At 37.1% G+C, this 21,107-nt stretch overlaps 1 protein-coding gene across 3 annotated transcripts in view; it reads left to right on the top strand.

Annotated features, from left to right (window-relative positions):
• Positions 1-21,107, top strand: part of LOC150096850 (uncharacterized) — a 74,147-nt gene that overhangs the window by 41,019 nt on the left and 12,021 nt on the right. For all 3 annotated transcript variants that reach the window (XM_090408495.1, XM_090408497.1, XM_090408498.1), the window contains exons 3-4: positions 3,575-3,772; positions 13,596-13,694. In XM_090408495.1, coding sequence (XP_090264621.1) covers positions 3,575-3,772; positions 13,596-13,694 — 297 coding nt within the window. The remainder of the gene's footprint in view (positions 1-3,574; positions 3,773-13,595; positions 13,695-21,107) is intronic.

Below are 21,107 nucleotides of genomic sequence, written 5' to 3'. Positions count from 1 at the left end.
AAGATTAGCAGCTGTATATCACATTGGTGGAACCGTACTCCAGGAGATTGACGAGGCCAGGGATTTGGGTGTTGGTGGATAAGGAGTTGAACTTTAGGGGGGCACATCGCAAAAGTGGCTAAATCAGCTCATCAAATCACTTAGTTGCTGAAAAATACTTTTACAAGCAGAGACTAACAGGTTATTGTTCCTCTGTATTGTTCCTACTGTACCCAGATTTGGGGGCCAGGGTTTCTTCTTGATGGGGAGGAGGTGGAGAGGATCCAGAGAGACGAGTGACCAAGATGATAGCACGTCTATGGAATGAATCTTATGAGAACAGGTTGAAGATTTGCAGAAATTGGTTGATAGGCAGAAAAGGGGTGATATGATTGAGACATTAAATTTACTGAAGGGTTTCTATAAGATTAATTCAGAAGATATTTTTGAGAATAGGACTGGTGATGGGAGGACTAGGGGCCATACATGGAAGCTGGGCAAGAGTGTGGTTAGCAAGGGTGTTAGAGCTAGGTTTTTTACTTGGAGAGTGGTGAATGAGTGGAGTAAGCTGCCAGAGTCTGTTGTGGGTGCTATGACTGTAAATGAGTTCAAGGCACTCGTTTATATGAAGTATGATAGATACTGTGCGAATGTCGAATAGTTGTTCTTGACATGATGTTAGGGCCTCCCTTGATGAGTCTATCGACTCCTTGGAGTTGCCCATAATAATAATAATAAATAACATGCATCTGTGAATGCCTACTCAGATATAGACTGATATTTAACAAAAACAAAGAGTACTGCATTAACCATTTGCTTAAACAAATTAAATTTGTACATAAATGATGCACTTGGTGACTTCTGTGGTTTTAAATACTGAAAAGGATACTTACTCTTAAGGTAAGTAACTTGAGTAATATCATGTGTGGAATGAATTGTTAATACTTGAAAACTAACAAGTTAGTTCATGCAGTTATTGCTTTTTGCCTGTAACCCCTTTTATTCCCAATGAAAATAGGCAGTGTTCTTTTAACCCTTACTTTTTTTTTTTTTTTTTTCCCCTCAGAAGATTGTTGGCCAGACAGTTTCCACCCTTAGACTTTGACTCATTGGTAGTGAAGGCTATCAATTTTTTATGTATCAAGGAGAAAGTATGGCAGGCAACTGTTGCCATATTGTAGACTTAAAACCTAACATGTATATTGGTTAAACAATGTGGCAGAGTTCTATAGCAAATGGTTCTTGCTCTGTAGTTAACATTTTAGAATACCATGTTGCTGCAAAAGATATTAGGAAAAGAGACAGGGAATTCTTAGGTCTATAGAAACCTCATTCCTACAGTTAAGGTGAAAGAATTCGAGCTATGGATAAATAAATGATATAAGAAATAACCTGAAAGGAAATATTCAGTTGTTTGCTGATCATGCAAAAATTAGGTAGAGTAATAGTTAATCAAGGAGGTGGAAAGCTTGCAGGAAGATTTAAATAGGTTGTCAGTATGGGCAAAAGTTAATGGGTGTCGGTTTAATGTGCATTTTGGGATAATAAATAGATTACAAGTTGTGTATCACATTGATGGCACTGTACTCCAGGAAATAAATGAAGCTAGAGATTTAGTGGCGGTGGTGGTAGACAGAGAGTTAAAGTTTAGAGCAGTGCTTCCCAACTTATGGATATAAAGGCCCCCTTGGAAAAATTAAAATATTTCACGGCCCCCATCGGAAAAAAAATCTTAATACAGACATATATTATTATAATAAATATTATATTTATATTCAATACAAAACATCCACAGTGAATATTGCAAAATCAAATGCAAATATTGCATTTTATCATCTTACATACACATTTGACATGGCACACTTAATCTTAAACCATTTTAAATTTGTTTTCATTATTTCATGTCCCCCCCTCAGCAAAACTAATGGCCCCCAAGGGGGCCACAGGAAGCTAGAAATTTAGAGAATCTCTAGATTCCACGGTGGGAAGCGCTGGTTTAGAGGACCTATTGCTAAGGTTACTAAATTAGCCCATAAGATTACTTGGCTATTGAAGAACACATTAATAAGTAGAAATAAGGAAGTTGTAATTCCTCTTTATAACACCTTGATATGCCTGCATCTGGATTATTGTGCTCAAGTCTGGTCCCCTGGGTTTCTTGGGAATGTAAAGCAGTGGAGAGGATTCAGAGGCAAGTGACCAAGATGGTGAGTGGCCTGTAGAATGTTCCCTATGAGGATAATTTGAAGGTGTGTGGATTGCAGAAGTTGGTTGATAGGAGAAAAAGGGAGGATATAATAGAAACATTTTAAGTTGCTTAAAGGATTTTATAAGATAGATGCATAAGAAATGTTTCAGCATTTGACTAGAGGAACTGGAACAAAGGGTCATCTCTGGAAGTTGAATTAAGGTGTGGTTAGTAGGGAAGTGAAGACTACATTTTTTTGCTTGGAGAGTGGGAATGGGTTGCCAATGGGTTGTCAGTTGTGAATGCTTTGTCTGTTAATGGGTTCAAGGAGAGGTATGATAGATTGGGTCCCCTGCAACGAGTCTTTGGACTCCATGGAGATGCCCATATAATAATGTGAATAATAATGATTTCCTTAATTTTTCTATGGGTGTCTCCACTTGTCAGGGTACTACAATAAGGCCTTCTGGGAATCGGTTATAATGCACATTTTGTGCATCTTCAAATGGAACTTTGCTTATGAAGGTGATTTAGGATCTCATGAAAGCATAAGACAAGGAGTAGTACTAAAATTTTTGGTGTGTGTATGTGTGTGTGCGCACGCACACATGGGGAATCAATTTGCTTTCTTGTAATTAAAACTTGCTCTTACCTTAAAATGGAGAAAAAGCATTCATATATGTGCGCATGCACCCGTGTGTGCATGCGTGCGCGTGCACACACACACACACACACACACACACACACACACACACACACACACACACACACACACACACACACACACACACACACACACACGTATAGTACATTTCTAAAGTCTAAGGAAAGAGTGTATGGAACTCATTACCTTAGATATATTTCTTTCTTCAGTGGGTGGGACAACAAAGAAACAAAACACTTTTGGAGGATGAGTTTTTGTAAACATGCATTTACTGAGACTTAGTATTACCTATATGTATTCATCCCACCCCACTTTCTTTTTTTGGTGTGTGTACACTGTACAATTTAAAACTTATAACAGTAAATTATTTTGGAATACAGAGAAAATAAAAAAAAACAGTTTCACAGAAATTTATTACATCCTGAAATAATACTTATATATGGGTAGGCAAATTGGTTATTATAATAAACAATTACTTCATTTATCTGCATATTTTCTGCTGTTAATTCAGTTTTATTAATTAAAATTTTCATTTTGTGTGTGTGTGTGTGTGTGTCAGTTCTGGAAAAAGAGAATTACAGTAACATGATACATGCAGACAGCATCCAACAATTGTTGGATGCTGTCTGCATGTATTGTTTGCAGCTGGAATAATTTTCTTAAGGTTGTTTTGAAAGTTAAAATTTAAGTTCTTGGTATGATTGTCATATTATATAGCATAGGTTTTTTTTTGCTCTCCACAGGTATGTTGTTTAATAGCATTTATCTGTGAGGAAACAACATGGTGTAAGAATAAGGACTGCCAAAAGAGTGCTACAACACATATCTTCTTTGCCACAGTCACTTTCACAGCCTTTTTGACATCTCTTGCTTTGTACATTTTCCATTGTACTGGATTCATCACAAAGATCCGTATTTCTCCACAAACAAAGGATTTGCTAGTAAGTATTGTAATTAATTTATAAAATTTAAATTTATCATTTTATTCATCATTTGGTAGTGCTAACATTCATGGCATCTACTAATTAGAAATGAATTTTTATTTGTGTGGGAAGGGGGAACCCAAGTTTCAGGAGGGAAAAATCCTGGCATATTTTCCTGAAAAAATTCTTAGAAATCTTAATGTTCTTTGTGTCCTAATCTAAAATTGAATCTGTTCAATAAATGGGCAAGCAATTTGTAGTTATTCATCTGACTGTAGTATGGAGGTGTTCGAGTAGCAGAACAAACTGAGCATTAATCATCTCCTATGTATATTTCTGTAATACACCATGGTATTACAGAAATATGTACATGCACAAAATGCAGGCAATGGGAGGAACTTGGTGAGTTAGAGATGACTATAAATGACCTCGTTGAGTCAGAGTCAGGAGATTCTCCATGTAGAGAGATGAGTGGTATGATAGAGGGCAAGAATAGCGAGAGAAATATGAATAAAATAATGAGAGCGGGGAGAGTGGAAAGGTTGAATGATTTGTGAAGCTTTCGGAGATGGTCTCAATGGGGAGGATGAATGGCAAATAAGAGTGGCTGACTTGCAGAGAGTGATAGATGAGCTGAAAGAGCAGGTGGAATGGCTAGAGAAAGAGATGAGAAGTGTGAAAGATGAGATTAGGCAAATGAAAGAGACAAATGCAGGGCAAATCAGAGTAGGAGTGAGAGAGAGTTATGAGAATGATAGAAGAGGAGAGAATAGGAACAGTAGAAAGGAGGGAATGAAAGAGAGCTATGAGAATGGTAGAAGAGAGGGAACGAGAGAGTTTTGGAATGGTAGAAGAGGAGAGAATAGGAACAGGAGAAGAGAGGGAATGAGAGAGAGTTTTGGAATGGTAGAAGAGGAGAGAGGGAATGAGAGAGAGTTTTGGAATGGTAGAAGAGGAGAGAATAGGAACAGGAGAAGAGAGGGAATGAGAGAGAGTTTTGGAATGGTAGAAGAGGAGAGAGGGAATGAGAGAGAGTTTTGGAATGGTAGAAGAGGAGAGAATAGGAACAGGAGAAGAGAGGGAATGAGAGAGAGTTTTGGAATGGTAGAAGAGGAGAGAGGGAATGAGAGAGAGTTTTGGAATGGTAGAAGAGGAGAGAATAGGAACAGGAGAAGAGAGGGAATGAGAGAGAGTTTTGGAATGGTAGAAGAGGAGAGAGGGAATGAGAGAGAGTTTTGGAATGGTAGAAGAGGAGAGAATAGGAACAGGAGAAGAGAGGGAATGAGAGAGAGTTTTGGAATGGTAGAAGAGGAGAGAGGGAATGAGAGAGAGTTTTGGAATGGTAGAAGAGGAGAGAATAGGAACAGGAGAAGAGAGGGAATGAGAGAGAGTTTTGGAATGGTAGAAGAGGAGAGAGGGAATGAGAGAGAGTTTTGGAATGGTAGAAGAGGAGAGAATAGGAACAGGAGAAGAGAGGGAATGAGAGAGAGTTTTGGAATGGTAGAAGAGGAGAGAGGGAATGAGAGAGAGTTTTGGAATGGTAGAAGAGGAGAGAATAGGAACAGGAGAAGAGAGGGAATGAGAGAGAGTTTTGGAATGGTAGAAGAGGAGAGAGGGAATGAGAGAGAGTTTTGGAATGGTAGAAGAGGAGAGAATAGGAACTGGAGAAGAGAGGGAATGAGAGAGAGTTTTGGAATGGTAGAAGAGGAGAGAATAGGAACTGGAGAAGAGAGGGAATGAGAGAGAGTTATGAGAATGGTAGAAGAGGAGAGAATAGGAACAGGAGAAGAGAGGGAATGAGAGAGAGTTATGAGAATGGTAGAAGAGGAGAGAATAGGAACAGGAGAAGAGAGGGAATGGGAGAGAGTTATGAGAATGGTAGAAGAGGAGAGAATAGGAACAGGAGAAGAGAGAGAGAGAATGGGAGAGAGTTATGTGAATGATAGAAGAGGAGAATAGGAATAGTGGAAGAGAGGGAATGATAGAAGAGGAGAGAGAGGGAATGAGAAGAATGCGAGGAAGCACTGGAACCAGGGATAGAGTGATGTCAGGAAGGTGGGTGAGTAGGGGAACACAGAGAGAAAGTATTAGAGGAGAGAGAGTGAGGGATGCATGTGAGCAATTGAGGAACAGGGTGGTAAGAGGTGTAATGTATGGTGTGCAAGATAGGATGCGTGAGGAATGTTTGCCTGGAGGAATGATAGAAATTGTGACTGTGGCAATTAAGAGGGATGAAAGGGTGGATGAGATGATTGTGATGGTAGGAATGAATGACTTAAGAGGTAATGTAAATTGGGCAGTGAGAGATAAGAGATTCTTGCTTGAGGTAGTATGAAAGAAGATGCAGAGAGGAAAGATAGTGTGCGTATTTTCTAGGTATGATAGGACAAGCTGAGCAGAAGAGCAATAATATTGAATAACATAATAGCTTGAATGTGTCAGAAGAGAGGATTGGAATATTATTATTATTCATGACACCTCCAAGGAGTCCGAAGACTCACCACAGGAGGACACCCACTATACAACTGCTTCTACCACCACACTGAACCTCAACCAATCATCACCATCAATGCATCACTCACCACCACAACTAGTATTTTTTTGTCTGTAAATTGCATGTGTTCTGAAGGGCCGATTTGTCTGTATGCGGGATGAAAAACCCAAGTTTCTGGGAGAAAAAAACCCTGCTATGTGGATGCTTGGAGAGCGTTTGAGGACAGGAAGGAATTGTATGTGAGAGACCACTTGCATTTGAATGAGGAAGGACGTAGGCATCTGGAGAGATTGCTGTTCTGAATGAGTCGATGTGTAAATGCAGGGAAACTAGAATGCCCATGGTGGATGGTAGCAGGGGTGGCCTCTTGTGGGAATGGATACTTGGGAGAAGGGGGACGACATCAGGTAACACTGAGCCCACTGGAGTCTAATACAGCACATAATTTTGAGACGTTATTTCTTTGTTGCCCCAAATATAGCTGAATTAAAAACTGGAATGGTTCGATATTTTCTTGTAAAAGTTTCAAATAGCGAATCTGAGTAAAATTCATCCCATAATAATTGCTGTATTGAAGTCACATATTACTACTAGCAAAAATAATAATAATGGAGCCTGCGTAGTTCAGTTGGTATAAACAAAGCCGTTTAGTTAGAAAGACCTGGGTAGTTGGAATCCCATTTATGACGTGCATAATTTTTATCAGTCCTGTTCAGCTAAAGGTAAGTTAGCAGGCATAATACAGAGATGGCTGGGCTTTTCCTCCCGGAAACAGGCAAATCAGTCCCATGAACAGATGTGAAACAGTTATTCGACAAGAAAGACTATAAGAAACCACATTGTTCTATAATTTTTCCCTATTAAAGTAGCATTGCTTTCTCGCTCTGCACGGTTCAGTTTTTGTTCTAAGTAGATCAATTTTCTCATAACATTTTCGAAAATTTAAAATTTTTGATGAACTTTTTTTTTTCTTTGATGAATTGCATTTTCAATGAATTGTCTTTCGATGAACTCTCCGGATACCCATTAGTCCAGATGTGGCCTTATTAAAACCTTATAAAGGGGAGTAATCTCCTTATTCCTGCTTATTAGTGTGTTCAACAGTCATGTAAAGGCAAGGAAGTTGAGGACATATTGCTAAGGTGTGCAATTTTTGGCCACCTTTTCAAAATGTCCTCAACATCCTGTCTACAATAACTTCCAAATCCCTGGCCTCATCAATTTCCTGCAATTGGTTCCATCAATACTGTTCACAGCTTGTGATCTCATCCTCCCAAAGTACATCTAGCCACATTAAATCGGCAGTCTATTTAAATTATCCTGCAGAATATCTGTATAATCTTCATTGACTTTTGCTCTTTCCAGCTTCACATTATCAGCCAACAATTAATATTTCACCTTAAATCATTTCTTATATCATTGATGTATAAATTTAACAGCACAGAGAGAGACCAAGTACTGAGCCCTTCAGTATGCCACTAGTTACCTGCCTTCTTCTGGACTCACCTCCCCATACACAATCTCTGATCTATCTGTCCATCAACCATTCTTATCCAAATTACTAGCTTTATATCCATCTTCATTTTTTCCAATTTATACAACACAGTTCCATGTCGAATGTCTCTGCAAAGTTCAGCAGTATCAATGAGTAGCCATTTCTTTTATCCAACTTATTTGTCACTTTATTATAAAAAGTAAGCAAATTACTAAGGCAAGACCTACCTTTAATGAACCATGTTATCCCATATCGAGTATCATATTTCTATCCACTCAGTTCTAAATTCTGTCTTTTACAAATTTCTCCAATGCCTTAACTACTGCTCCTGAGATGGCCTATAATTTGCAACTTTTGTTAGGCTAACAAATTATAGGTCACATAACATGGTTAGAGGAGGTGCCAATTCCCTTGCACATTCTCATAATACACAGGCTGATATGCAATCTAATCCCATGGTCATGTTTGATTAATCTTCTGTAATATTGGAAGCATCTCCAATTCATCTACTTCTATTCTTTTATTAGTCAATGTCACATTTGGAACTGGAATATCTCTGCCTGGATGGTTACACACTTGCGAAATGATCACTCACTAACTTAACTATTTTGTTTGCTTCTGCCACTTCATAATCAATATTTGTTAACAAAATGTGAAAGTATTCTAAATCTTGTTCTTGGTGGGGGGGAGCTTGAATATCAAATTCAGAATTTTGTAAAACAGAGGATGAGATGGCCTGCATGAAACTCAGTGAGTCTGTATAAATCATACACTTTTTGTAGCTGTTTTCTTTTTATATGTATACGTGAAAGCTGAATTATATGCATATCTGCTATAATTGCTGTAATGAATTGGGATCTGATACAGTGGCACAACCAACAGACGTCTCAGATCTTGAACTATTAATATAGATAGGAAGTAAATTGGTGTTCTGCACTTTGTGCATTAAAAAACTCCACTAGATGGATGGAGTGCAAGACTTCCTTAGTTGACACAGTGAGGTTGTTGAATGGAGTTCAAATCTGCTATGGAGGAACGCTCTTATGTTTGGTGCAGGCAATGTTCTTGACATTTAGGTCAACAGCTTGCATAATCTCTTTAACACACATACCAGTAGGACATATGGCTGTCTGACAATTTGATATTGAGCCTCCCAACATGAAAAGATAAAAGATACTAGTTCTACATAGGATGTTCTGCAAGTGACTTTATTCTTAGGACATAGTTAAGAAACAACTGTTTCCATCTAAGTGACAGAGCTGGTTCAAAAGACACCAGTAGCTATCTATATACCCTGTGATGGATGGGATCCAACCATCCCAGGCTGCTCTGCCTTGTAGAAATGTAGACTTTGAGACCTATAATTCACTTTGAATGTATAAGCACATGATAAAGATGAAGTAGAGATGATCAGTCTCCATCCCATTTAGTAGAGGATAGAGTGTGAAGTAGACTCATTGCTTTCTTGCACTTTTCTCTTAGTTGATGAATATGTGCAAGAAATGTGTGCTTTCTGTCAAAGATGAATCCTAAGAACTCAGCTTCTGCTGCTAAATAATACTTTGTCTCACTCAGGATCTGGGTGCATAAGTGTATACAGACAAGAAACTTTTTTTTTCTGCTAACAACCTGAATCCATTACTAAGAGTCCATGGAAAGACACGATCAATTTTTTGATGAAGTTATCTTTCAGTTATCCTCATGTTACAAGAATGACAGTAAATTGTGAAGTTATCAACATATAGAGCATTGCTTACAGTGAGAGGAAGCTGTTCAGTGACTGAATTAACTTTGACAGCAATGAGTGTCACACTTAAGACAGGTTTGGGGAATACTCTCTTCTTAATATTAAAAATGCAGGAAGATAAGAGGATGTTGCTGAGATACTAGCAAAATTTTCTCAAAGTGTCTGCAATAGCTTTGGGATCAGCAACAACATTTTGTATCCAAATAATTTTTTTCTATAATATCTAAAGGTTAAATTGACTTCAATGGACACTTCGCATCCCTGTAATTATGGATGTATATACACATCCAAGTTGGTATAGTGGCTAATCAATGATGTAAATTGGATTGAAGATTGTTTTTGACACAACATCTTACATAATGTGTTTTGGCCTAAGTACATTTAAAAAAAGCTATTAAATCTGATGTGGTAGGGTATCTATGAAATATATGCCGTGCTCTGGCTTGATCTTTTTTTGGCTACTTGATACTCTGGATTTTACCAAGGTTTTGGATAAAGTGGAAATCAAGATGTTTTTGGAATTATGGCTGTTGCTGATTGGACAATATAATCTGTTACACACTTTACTGATAAATGTTTGACTGACTGCTTCAGCATTAAATTTTGCAAAATAAGAAAAAGTATTCCAGTCAGCTTGGTCCATTTTTTACATGTCATCTGTGTAGGAGAAATTCTGCAAGTTAGGGTCCTCACTGGGTTTTTAATGTTTACTGCAGACAGAAACAGAACTGCTTGTTTCTTGATATCATCGATATTTAGACAAAATATGTAATAGTTCTGCTGCAAAAATTTCCCTATTGTTTTGGCCTTGTAGATTTGTCCAATTTATGAGAGACTGAGGACTTACTTTTGTCAGGTTTAAATTTATCAATTGATTTTGAGAAGTATGGATGGCTAGTGTCCATCTCTTCTTCTGGAAAAATGTTCATTACATCATCTGATATGTTAGGATCATTTGATAAGTTTCACTTACTTAAAGTGGATATCAAAGTATCCATTATTTTATGAGATTATTTGGTGATTTATCTTTAAGTGATATCCTTGCCATAATATTTTTGATGTGTTGAAATGGGTTCTCATCAAATGGGAATCATTTGAAATGGGTTCTCATCAAATGGGAACCTTTTTTTTTTCTTCAAGTTGTTTTGGGAGAAAGACTAAGTCATGCAACTGATGCACTCCACAGAGAAGCATTCATGATCATAAAGTTCGGGTATGGTAAAATTATCCAAAGGTGGAATAGACGTAACATCTTGAATTGTTCTTGATGTTTTTTTAACTGCCACCTTCTCAGCAGAGAACTTTGGGACAGGCGTGGTTGGCTAACTTTTTTTTTTGCATCTTCATATATTTTGTTCCGTTTTAATCTTTTGAATTAATTTTTTGTCCTTTTGCCTGTGACTTGCATGGGAGCAAGCTGGTTGATCTCCCTGACAGTTAATACATTTAGCTTTCTTTGCAGGACAAGATTTATTACCATGCTCTTTACTACCACATCAGGCACAAGTGGTAGGGCCATGACAGGCAGTTTGGGCATGTCCATGTTTCTGACATTTAAACAAACTCAGGGGATTAGGAATGTACAGCTTAACAGTTGAGATATCCTGCTTTTACAAATGTTGGAGGTTTAGTTGTCAAAAATAAGGTTAGAATTATGTGACCATCCCTACATATCAGGATGCACCTCATACCAATCACTCCTTGATCTTTAAGCTCTTAACATATCTCCTCATCTGGAACATCAAGGAGATTCCATTCTGATATCACTCCTCTAGAAGAGTTTGATGTTTTTATGAGAAATTACTGTAATTGGCATTCCGCCCATTGATATTGCTTTTAGTATTTTTTCTGAATGTTACTGACATGATGATTTCAAAAAGAATATCACCAGAACATAGGATCTCCCTTTTCCAGATGCCCATGGGTTGCATTGCATGGCAAACATAGCTGCACGGTATTAGATCTCAGTGATGGTGGTCTGGAAAATGGGATAGTAAAAAAGACCTGGGAGAAGAGAGAGCAGAGAATACAGCAAGAGGAAGAATAAAAAAAGGTCAGTACCATCAATGGGTGTCCCCCCCCCCCCCACACACTGAACAGGTACCCCCATGGGGAAGGGGCAAACAGTGGAAAATGAAAACCTAGGTACTACCAGAGAATGTATGTAATATTTTATGGATTTCTGAGGGGATGTATTACTTAAATACCAGAATTTTAATATTGCTTCCATGCCTGCAATAAAGCCTTAATGTTTCTTTGACAGTTAAATAAATTCCTTTTTAATTTCCTGGTATTGGTTGGACCCCCCCCCCCAAATGCCCAGGTTTACTATATAACTGTTTCTGTTCAGATTCTGTAATATCTAACATTTGTATAACATCTGTATTGTGTATACAGCTGAGCAGAGAAGCTTATGGTATTAATATCATTGCACAGGCTTCTGTGGAGAGAGGACATGCTAGAAATATGGCACGTGATACTTTATTTTTGTGGAGTAATATAAAAAAATCATATTTCTATTATGGTTTCAAGTAGCTTTAGAAGAAAAGTGTCCTATTTCTTTTAGAGGTTAGTCCAAAGGGAATGCCTCCAAGTTCCCATCTTCCAAAAACTTTTAATTTGGTGTTGACAGCATTGGCAGTTAGGTCACTGATTTCATTGAATTTTTCCCAAATACCAAAAAAGATGTATATTGAATCATTATCTACATCATCTTCATATGCTAATACTTTATTTTCCTTCATAGTGGAGGGAAATATTATCTGTCACACAACACACAAGTCAACTTTTTGCAAAAAAAAAAAGTTCTGGAACCAATGCAAAGAATAAAGGATTGTGAGAACAACCCTGCTTGACTCCTTTTATGCATTTTGAATGATAAGACTTCATTGACTAGTTGGTAGGTAGTTGTATTGGCATGGACTCCTTAATGATGGATAGCAGTGTTTTTGCCTGATGCACAAACTCAACTTTTCACTTCTACCAGAGTGAGATATGGATGAAAATGGCAATTTTCATTTTCAATTTAAACATAGTTCAAAGCTTAAATTAAGGGGATATTAAATCCCACATAGTTTTATTAAGGGGATATTAAATCCCACATTTATTTATAGTTCAAAGCTTTTTGAAAGAGATGTTAGATTTAAGGTCATAAATATTTTGAGGAAAGGAAACAGCATTAAATCTTGTACTCTCTAAAATATTTTGTAATACTTCAAAAATGCTAGACTACAAATGCAACTATAAATTAAAGATACCAAAAATTATTATTATTATTTTTATTATTAAAAATTATTATTACGAGCAACTCCAAGGAGTCGATAGACTCATCGAGGGAGGCTCTAACATCATGTCAAGAACAACTATTCGACATTCACACAGTTTATGAGTTCATATTCTTGAACTGATTCACAGTCATAGCACCCACAACAGACTCTGGCAGCTTATTCCACTCATTCACCACTCTCCAAGTAAAAAACCTAGCTCTAACACCCGTGCTAACCACACTCTTGCCCAGCTTCCATGTATGGCCCCTAGTCCTCCCATCACCAGTCCTATTCTCAAAAATATCTTCTGAATTAATCTTATAGAAACCCTTCAGTAATTTGAATGTCTCAATCATATCACCACTTTTCTGCCTGTCAACCAATTTCTGCAACCCACAAATCTTCAACCTTCAAAATTATATACTTGGTTTAATCCTTTTATCCAAGTATATAATTTCTTGGTATCTTTAATTTATAGTATAACCAAGTGAAAAACTTCCAATAACTGCTATAATAGTTAAAATTATTTTTAATGTTTGAAAATTAAAAATACCTAAATAATTTTAAGTTCTTTAAAGTTCAGCTTTTTTTTTTTTCTTTTCATTATCTCAAAAGTTGTTACAAAATTGCTTCATCCAGCCTAAAATTTTTCCTGATGGGTGATAATTCTAATTTTCATGTGCTAAACTAAATATGGTTAACTGTAAACCACAACAAAATGCATGAATTTAGTTTAGGTAATATTGTATAATTTATATATATATATATATATATATATATATATATATATATATATATATATGTAATGCACACTCATATTTTTGTTATCATTATTTTAGGAGATTGGCTATCTTGGAGTAATAATACTTTTCTTAGTGTTTGCTGATGCATTCATGATTGCAAAACTAAATTATGAAGCTGGACATCATGTTGCTGTGGTAAGATAATTCATATTCTTTGAATAAAATTATTATAAAAATATCAACTTCTTTGAAACTAGAAGATAAGGAAAGGAAATTAATATTTTCCTCATTTTTCATGTTTAAAATGCTAATACAATTTTGAAATGAACCAAAATCCTCTGCTTTTCTGCTGAAAACAATATACAGGGGGTCCTCGAGTTACGCCGGAGATCTGTTCCTACGGACCGACGTAAGGCGATTTTCGATGCAAGTCGGAATTACCATAGCCTAAGTTACTTACCTAACCTAAAACACCCTAAAGTCATATGTATATATCGAAACAGAACTAGGCCATAGGAAAATAAAGAGAGATCATAATTACTGTATAGTACAAATGACTACTACGTTTTTTCGTAATCACAGTCAATTTCATGGGCACCAATCCTTTCACATGTTCAAGGATGCGAACTTTATCCTTGATAATAGTCCCGACTGTGGTACGACTTAAGTTCAATGCATGGCCGATGTTTGTTGGTGTTTCTCCATTTTTTGCCCTTTTAATAATGTCTAATTTCACTTCTAATGTAATGGCTTTCCTTTTCTTCGACACACTGCCATCGAAAGAGTCTGCCTTACGTTTGGGAGCCATATTGAAGGGTTAAAAAGTCACAAAAAAAAACACAAGCACAAAAGTAAGAGAGCAGATGTAAACAAAGTACGCAGTACTCAAAGAGTGTATGCTGGGACACAAGCGACGCCACCTCTCCCAAACAAATGCCACGTAATGGCATATTCTTCTTCCGCACTCGCAAACAAGTTCGCCCACGATGTTTGAATTTTACGTCGTGTTGCTTCAAGTCAAAATTTATTTTTATAAATTATTTATAGGATTACTGCTGTAAAGTCAAAACGACGCATGTCGAGGACGAAGTAGGTCGAGGACCCCCCTGTATATGTGTGCTTTCTCCTCACTGATTTGCATTTCATAGTTCTTGGCATTTTCTTTCCTTTAATGTACAGACAGACACACATGCACAAATAAAAATGCAGGGATACCTTAAAATTAAACAACACTTTTTAAAGTTGTACAAGTTAAAAACTTTAATTGTTAAAAAATAAAAACATTATTTAAAAAATGAAGACAATTTTGCTGAAAATTTTGATGTTCTGGAGTAAGAATTTTGGTTTTTATAGGCAGTAATACTTCATGTGATGTTTAAATTTTCATTGTCCTGGAAGATATGTGATGTTAAAACACTAACAAACAAAATTAGAAACCAGTTGTGCAACTTCCAAAGCACGTACATCATAGTTTTTCTGAGGTGTGCTAAGTATTTCTGTTTTTAGCAAACTCTGAAACTGCACTGAAATCTCTTCAAATAGTTATGCTATTTTCAGCACAACTTTAAACTCATTGTTCTATCATCTCTCTCCACTTCCCCACAACTTTATGGAACAGACTTAAAATTCCATCACTATCACCCAGAAACTACATCTGTAGTTATCAGTTACTTCTTCCATTTATCTGTTTTTGAATTAGTTATGGTACTGGTGGTGCTATACATTTTTTTTTTTTTTTTCCAACCTTTTTTTTTATTAGAAGATAGGGTAGGATCAGTATCCAAATATCACCCTGAGAAGTATTGTTCAGTGAAAGTTCAGATGTACAAAGTCATGGAAACTAGAATGTTCAGGGGAGGGGAATGTAGGTGAACATGGATCCAGGCAACCTAGAGGTTAGTAAGTGAGAGAGGGATCACGTGATGCAAAACATAGCACCCTAGGTTAACTTCAGTGGGCTAAGTAACACAAGGTGTAAGGGAGATTGTGGGTGAAGGGAATATTGTAGTTTGTGTATACTAATGCCAGAAGTATTTAAAATAAGGTTGAGAAGTTTTTGGCATTGGTTAGCACAACCTAGCCAAAAGTTATAGGCATTAGTGAGAAATGGTTGACTGAGCATGATATGGTCATAGGAAGAGAATGCAAGGGATATAGTGTCTTCAGAGGACAGAAGGAACAGGATGGGGGCAGGGGTTGCTAATGGGAGCAGAAGAATTAAAGCCAAAAAGAATTATTATATCACACCTCGATGGAGGACATCAACTCTTTCGTCTCACTACTTCACCAACCTTCATCATGTAATGCCAACGGCATCTACCACCACTAGTGCTTTCACAGACAATCACAAACATTCATGCCATGGTGAGATTCAAACCCGCAGCCTTTTGGCTGGAGAGCGGATACGCTAACCACTCGGCCAACCAGGCCAGCAAATACAAGTACATCATGGGAACAGGAATTCAGAGGGCAGTTCATTTGAAGCTATCTGTTGAGATAGAGGACTATATATGTAATTGGTTGCTGCTCTAATCCCGGAGGTATAAAGGAGAGTGTAGATGATATGCATTTGCAAATTATCATGATGAGTACAGGTTGAGTATTTATTATGGGGGATTTCAACTATAGGCACATTGATTTGGAGGAGGAATGGTTACAGGCAGGGAAGGAAATGGAATTTATACAGCTGCTGAGATAGAATTACCTGAGGCAACAAGTAATGGAGGGGGACACAAAGTTTAAAAGTGCTGGATCTGATAATTTCAACAAAGAACTTCTTGCTAACCAATCTAGCTATGCTGCCTCTGCTTGGAGAAACTGATCATGTAGTCTTGACCTGGGAGATTGCTAGACATGCAGGTTTTTTTTTTTTTTTTTTTTTTTTTATTAAGAAGAGATATATGTGGAATTACAAAGCAGGTGATTATGACAAGCTGAGGAGTCGACTTTCAGCAGAGCCATGGCATAAGAATTTGGAGGGAGAGACGTGGTGGTGTGTGGGAAGGGGTCAAGGGGTGCTTGAAGAAAGCAGTATCTGAATGTATATCTAGCATCATTAAGCAGGAGTTGCGCACAAATGGTTGTAGAAGGATTATAAAGAAGAAAAAGGTTATCAGCATGCCCATAGGGAGCATTCCACATATCACTTATCATTTTGGCCACTTGCCTCAAGATTCTCTCCACCACTTTCTCATCCACAAGAAACCCTGGTGACCAGACCTGAGCATAGTAATCTAGATGTCGTATCAAGGCATTATAAAGAGGAAAGATAACTTCCTTATCTCTGCTTGTTAGAGTCTTCTTCAATAACCAAGTAATCCTGTGAGTCATCTTGGCTACTTTAGCAATATGCCCTCTAAACTTCAGTTCTCTATCTACTACTACTATCCTCAAATTCCTGGCTTCATCAATTTCCTGGAATAGTTCCCTCAATGTGATACACAGCTTGTAATCTTTGTATCTCAAAATACATAATTTGACATTTTTTCACATTAAATTAACATCTATTATGTTTTATAGCAAACACTCTACCCATCATTGGTAAACAATCGAATATCTCCATGCAAATTATTTCATAATTAAATAGCAGTGATCCAAGCATATGGAGCCCTGTGGCACACCACTAGTCATCTAGACTTTTCATTGAATCTGCTCCTCCATGTACTATTGTTGGTATCTATCCATCAGCCGTTCTTTTTTTTCTCATATCACCAGTTTCCTATCCATCTTGTGGTAAAAGTGGTAAAAGCACTTTTCCAGTACTTTTACCACTACTCCAGAGATACTAATTGGTCTATAATTTGCTACCACAGACTTAGATCCACCTTTTTGCAAAGGAATTATTTTGCCCTTCTTCTACTCTCTTGGGAATTTGCCAGAGTTTAATTTAAGACTTAAATTAAACATCCTGGTCAAAGGCATCATGTGGTATCTTGTCAAACATCTTTGCAAAATCTAACAGTATCATAATGTAGCCATTCCCTTTATCAATCTATTATAAAAAGTTAGATTACCAAGGCATGACAAATCCTTCATAAAGCCATTTTGCCCTTCCTAGAGTATCATATTCTTATTCACCCATTCCTGAATTCTCTTTCACCAACTTTTCCAGTACTTTTACCACTACTCCAGAGATACTAATTGGTCTATAATTTGCTACCACAGACTTAGATCCACCTTTTGCAAAGGAATTATTTTGCCCTCCTTCCACTCTCTTGGGAATTTGCCAGAGACTTAAATTAAACATCCTGGTCAAAGGCATCAGCAGTTCCCCTGCACATTCTCTTAAAAGGCTAGCCAATATCCTATTCAATTTTAGTTATATTTGCATTCAGATTCTGCAATATCCTAATTACCTCCAATTTATTAAACTTTGTTCTCATACTACTCACTGTCACCTCTGCCATAACAATAGCTTCACTTGGATATATGCTCTTGCAAAATGATCACTCAGTAGCTAACATTTTCCTCTACCGCCATTACTCTCTTACCTTTTGCACTTATTAAGTTATCCTTCCACAGATATTCTTCCTCCTACGTGGGACATAATGAAAAAACTCTTTGGGATTTCCTTTTGGCTGTTCGACTAATTTCTTCTCATAATCTGACTTTGCTTTCCTTGTCATGCTGGTCACCTTTCTTGCCTGATCCTTGTACTGTCCATGAGTTAGCTGGTCATCTTCCTCCTTATATATCCTCCACATAATTTTCTTTGTTTGCAGCTCATGCTTAATGATGATACTCGCCCATCTAACTCCTACCCTATTTTATACTCCTGATCTTGGGTATACGGTGCCACATCACTTTCTTCAGATACTCCTTGACTATCCCACAGCACTGTGAACATCCTTCCCTTGCAGATCTTTATGCCATGGCACTGCTTCAAGCTGCCTTCTAACTGTATCATAATCACTTTTCTTGTAGTTCCACATGTATCCTTTTTTAACTGAAATTTCCATGTTTTGCTGCCTCCTAAGTCAAGACCACATGATTGCTTTCCCCATTTGGAGGCAATGTAGCCACTTTAATTATGGACAGGTATTTTGATCCTATAACAAGATCCAACAGTCTTGTATCCCCAAGTCCCCTCTGTCACACTTTACTGGAAGTAATTATCTCTCAGTAAGTGTATAAATTCCATTTCCAATTTATATCTCCAAAGTTGAAATCCTCCAAAATTACTCAACTGGCACTCATTGTACTAATCTGCTGATACATGTCATCCACATCATCTGTAGCACCCCCCCCCCAGCCTATAAGAGCAACCAATTTTATATTTTGTCCTAATGTGGACAAACTCAATCTCATGCCAGATTAACTCAAAAGAACTGCTATCTGCCCAACTGACTCCAATTTGGCTGCAATTCATCTGTTATCATCAGCAGTACCCCACCCCTATCCTATCTACTCTCTCCTCTCTGGAAATACGAAATCCATAATGACATCATCTGCTGTTAGCCCAGTCTCACTAATGCACGTAACATTTGCTGAAGTTCCCAAAAAAAACTCCTCCCTCTTGTTTCTGATACTTCTGACATTAGTATATAGAAATTGCATCTCCCTTGTAGGCCCTTGACTACCCTATTCAATATTTTTTGCTTCAGAGACTAGATTCTGCACTTGTTGGTCATTCACACTCATTTCTTCATGGATGCCTTCACATATATTCATCTGCCCTTATTTTTTTCATTTTCTTGACTGCACTTCCACTCTCTCAGTGAACAAAGTTCTCTCTAGGCACCTAACTCCAAATCCATTCAATTGTAGTCTATCAGCATTGTACAAATCTTTATGCATCAATGTCATAAAATTATTTTTCTTTGAAGAGAAAAGTTTTTTTTAAAGGCATGTTAGGAAAATCATACTTTTCTACATGTTGAGTTATATCCTGATGTTTTTAACTGAATGGGACACTCATGTTTTAGAAGTGTTGTGTAAGAAATATTGAAGGCGGTTTTTGAATGGTTGGGTAGAATGGGACTAATTCCCTGGTCAGTTTGTAGTTTTCACTTTACACTATTTAATTTCTTTCTATGGGAATATATTTGAATAGTGTACATATCAAAAATGATTTCAATGCAAGAGTCAGATGACAAACTCAGAGATGATGAAGCTACAGCAGTTACTTTGGAAATGACAAGAACTGAGTTACATTTTTTGTTTTGTTTAGCCATTTTAAATCTATTATATTTCATGCAATTTAAAATAATATTAATTAATAAATTAGCATATTAATAACTTATTTGTTTGATTTTCTTAAGAATTTATTTTTCATCTAGTTTATCAATCTTATGCTTCTCAATTTTATTATGTGGCCATTCTCATTATCTGTCCTTATGGCTTGTGTGTGTGTGTGTGTGTGTGTGTGTGTGTGTGTGTGTGTGTGTGTGTGTGGATAAAGGATGTGGCTACACAATGATACTTCTGGATTTTGCAAAGGCAGTTGACAGGAAAGTTCTATAGTTGGCCACACAGAACTTTCTTATATAAATTGGAACAAATAGAGATTAATGTGAATATGGATTCAAGAGCTGATGGACAGATACCAAAAAGTAGTATATCCTGATCTTCCCTTTCAGCCATTTCTGACCATAGTGACTTTGTAGGCATTGCCCACAAAGTATTCCTGGCGAGATTTTTAAAGGGTAGTTCACTATTGCTTTCTCTCTCCCCCCCCCATTTTATTCGGGCTCGGCTGGCATATGGCTGGGACATATTCATGTCTGTAATCCATGCATGTTCACGGGTTGGTTTTCCTGTTCTGGGGGACAAAAAAACCAGTTTCCAGGCGAAAAAAATTCCTACCTCCATATGAGACTGGCTAACTCAACTTTAGTTGAAAGAGACCAGATAAAGGTTCCTCATGTCACTGACTGGAATCAAACCCAGGTCTTTCTGACCAAAGGGCTTCGTCTATACTGACTGAGCTATGGAGGCTTAAGTAGTATATGGAGAAGCAGAATCCAATAGAAAGCAGGTGACGAGTAGTGTGCTGCAAAGCTCTGTGTTTGGACCACTATTGTTTAATTTGTATATAAATGATGTAGGAAATAATTTGAAGGGAGATGTTCAGTTGTTTGCAGATGATCAGTTGGGTAATAGTTAATCAAGGTGATGTAGAGAGTTTGAAGAATGAGTTAAATAGGCTGAAAGTATATGAAAAACATAATGATTTTTAAATTAATATGGAAAAGTGTTAAGTTATACATTTATACATTTTGGGGTAAAAAGATTACAAGATGTGAACTTCAGGAAATTGAAGCCAATGATTTAGGGATAATAGTAGAGAGAGATTTGAAGTTTAGAGAGCATGTTGCTAAGGTAGCCAGGGTAGCTCACAGGATTACTTTGTTATTGTGCTGAAAAGTTGTGATAATTAACATGAAGGAATTGAGGTAGAACCATGTAACTTACACATTATTCTACATATTCCCCATGAAGTGTTATACACTTATTACAATGCTGCTGAATCATTTGGAATCCTCTGAGAAAAAAAGTATTTTCCTTGTTGTACAAACCAGTCATTTTTGTTCTAGGTGTTTATCAGAACTTTTCAGTCTCCCCCTCCCCCTATCATTTCTCTTTATACAGCCTTGATATGATCACATC

Source organism: Typopeltis vanoorti, chromosome 18 (assembly GCF_054136105.1).
Source record: "Typopeltis vanoorti isolate ZY-2024b chromosome 18, IOZ_Tvanoo_1.0, whole genome shotgun sequence".
Classification (NCBI taxonomy): Eukaryota; Metazoa; Arthropoda; class Arachnida; order Uropygi; family Thelyphonidae; genus Typopeltis; species Typopeltis vanoorti.
This window is presented reverse-complemented; position numbering and strand designations above follow the sequence as displayed.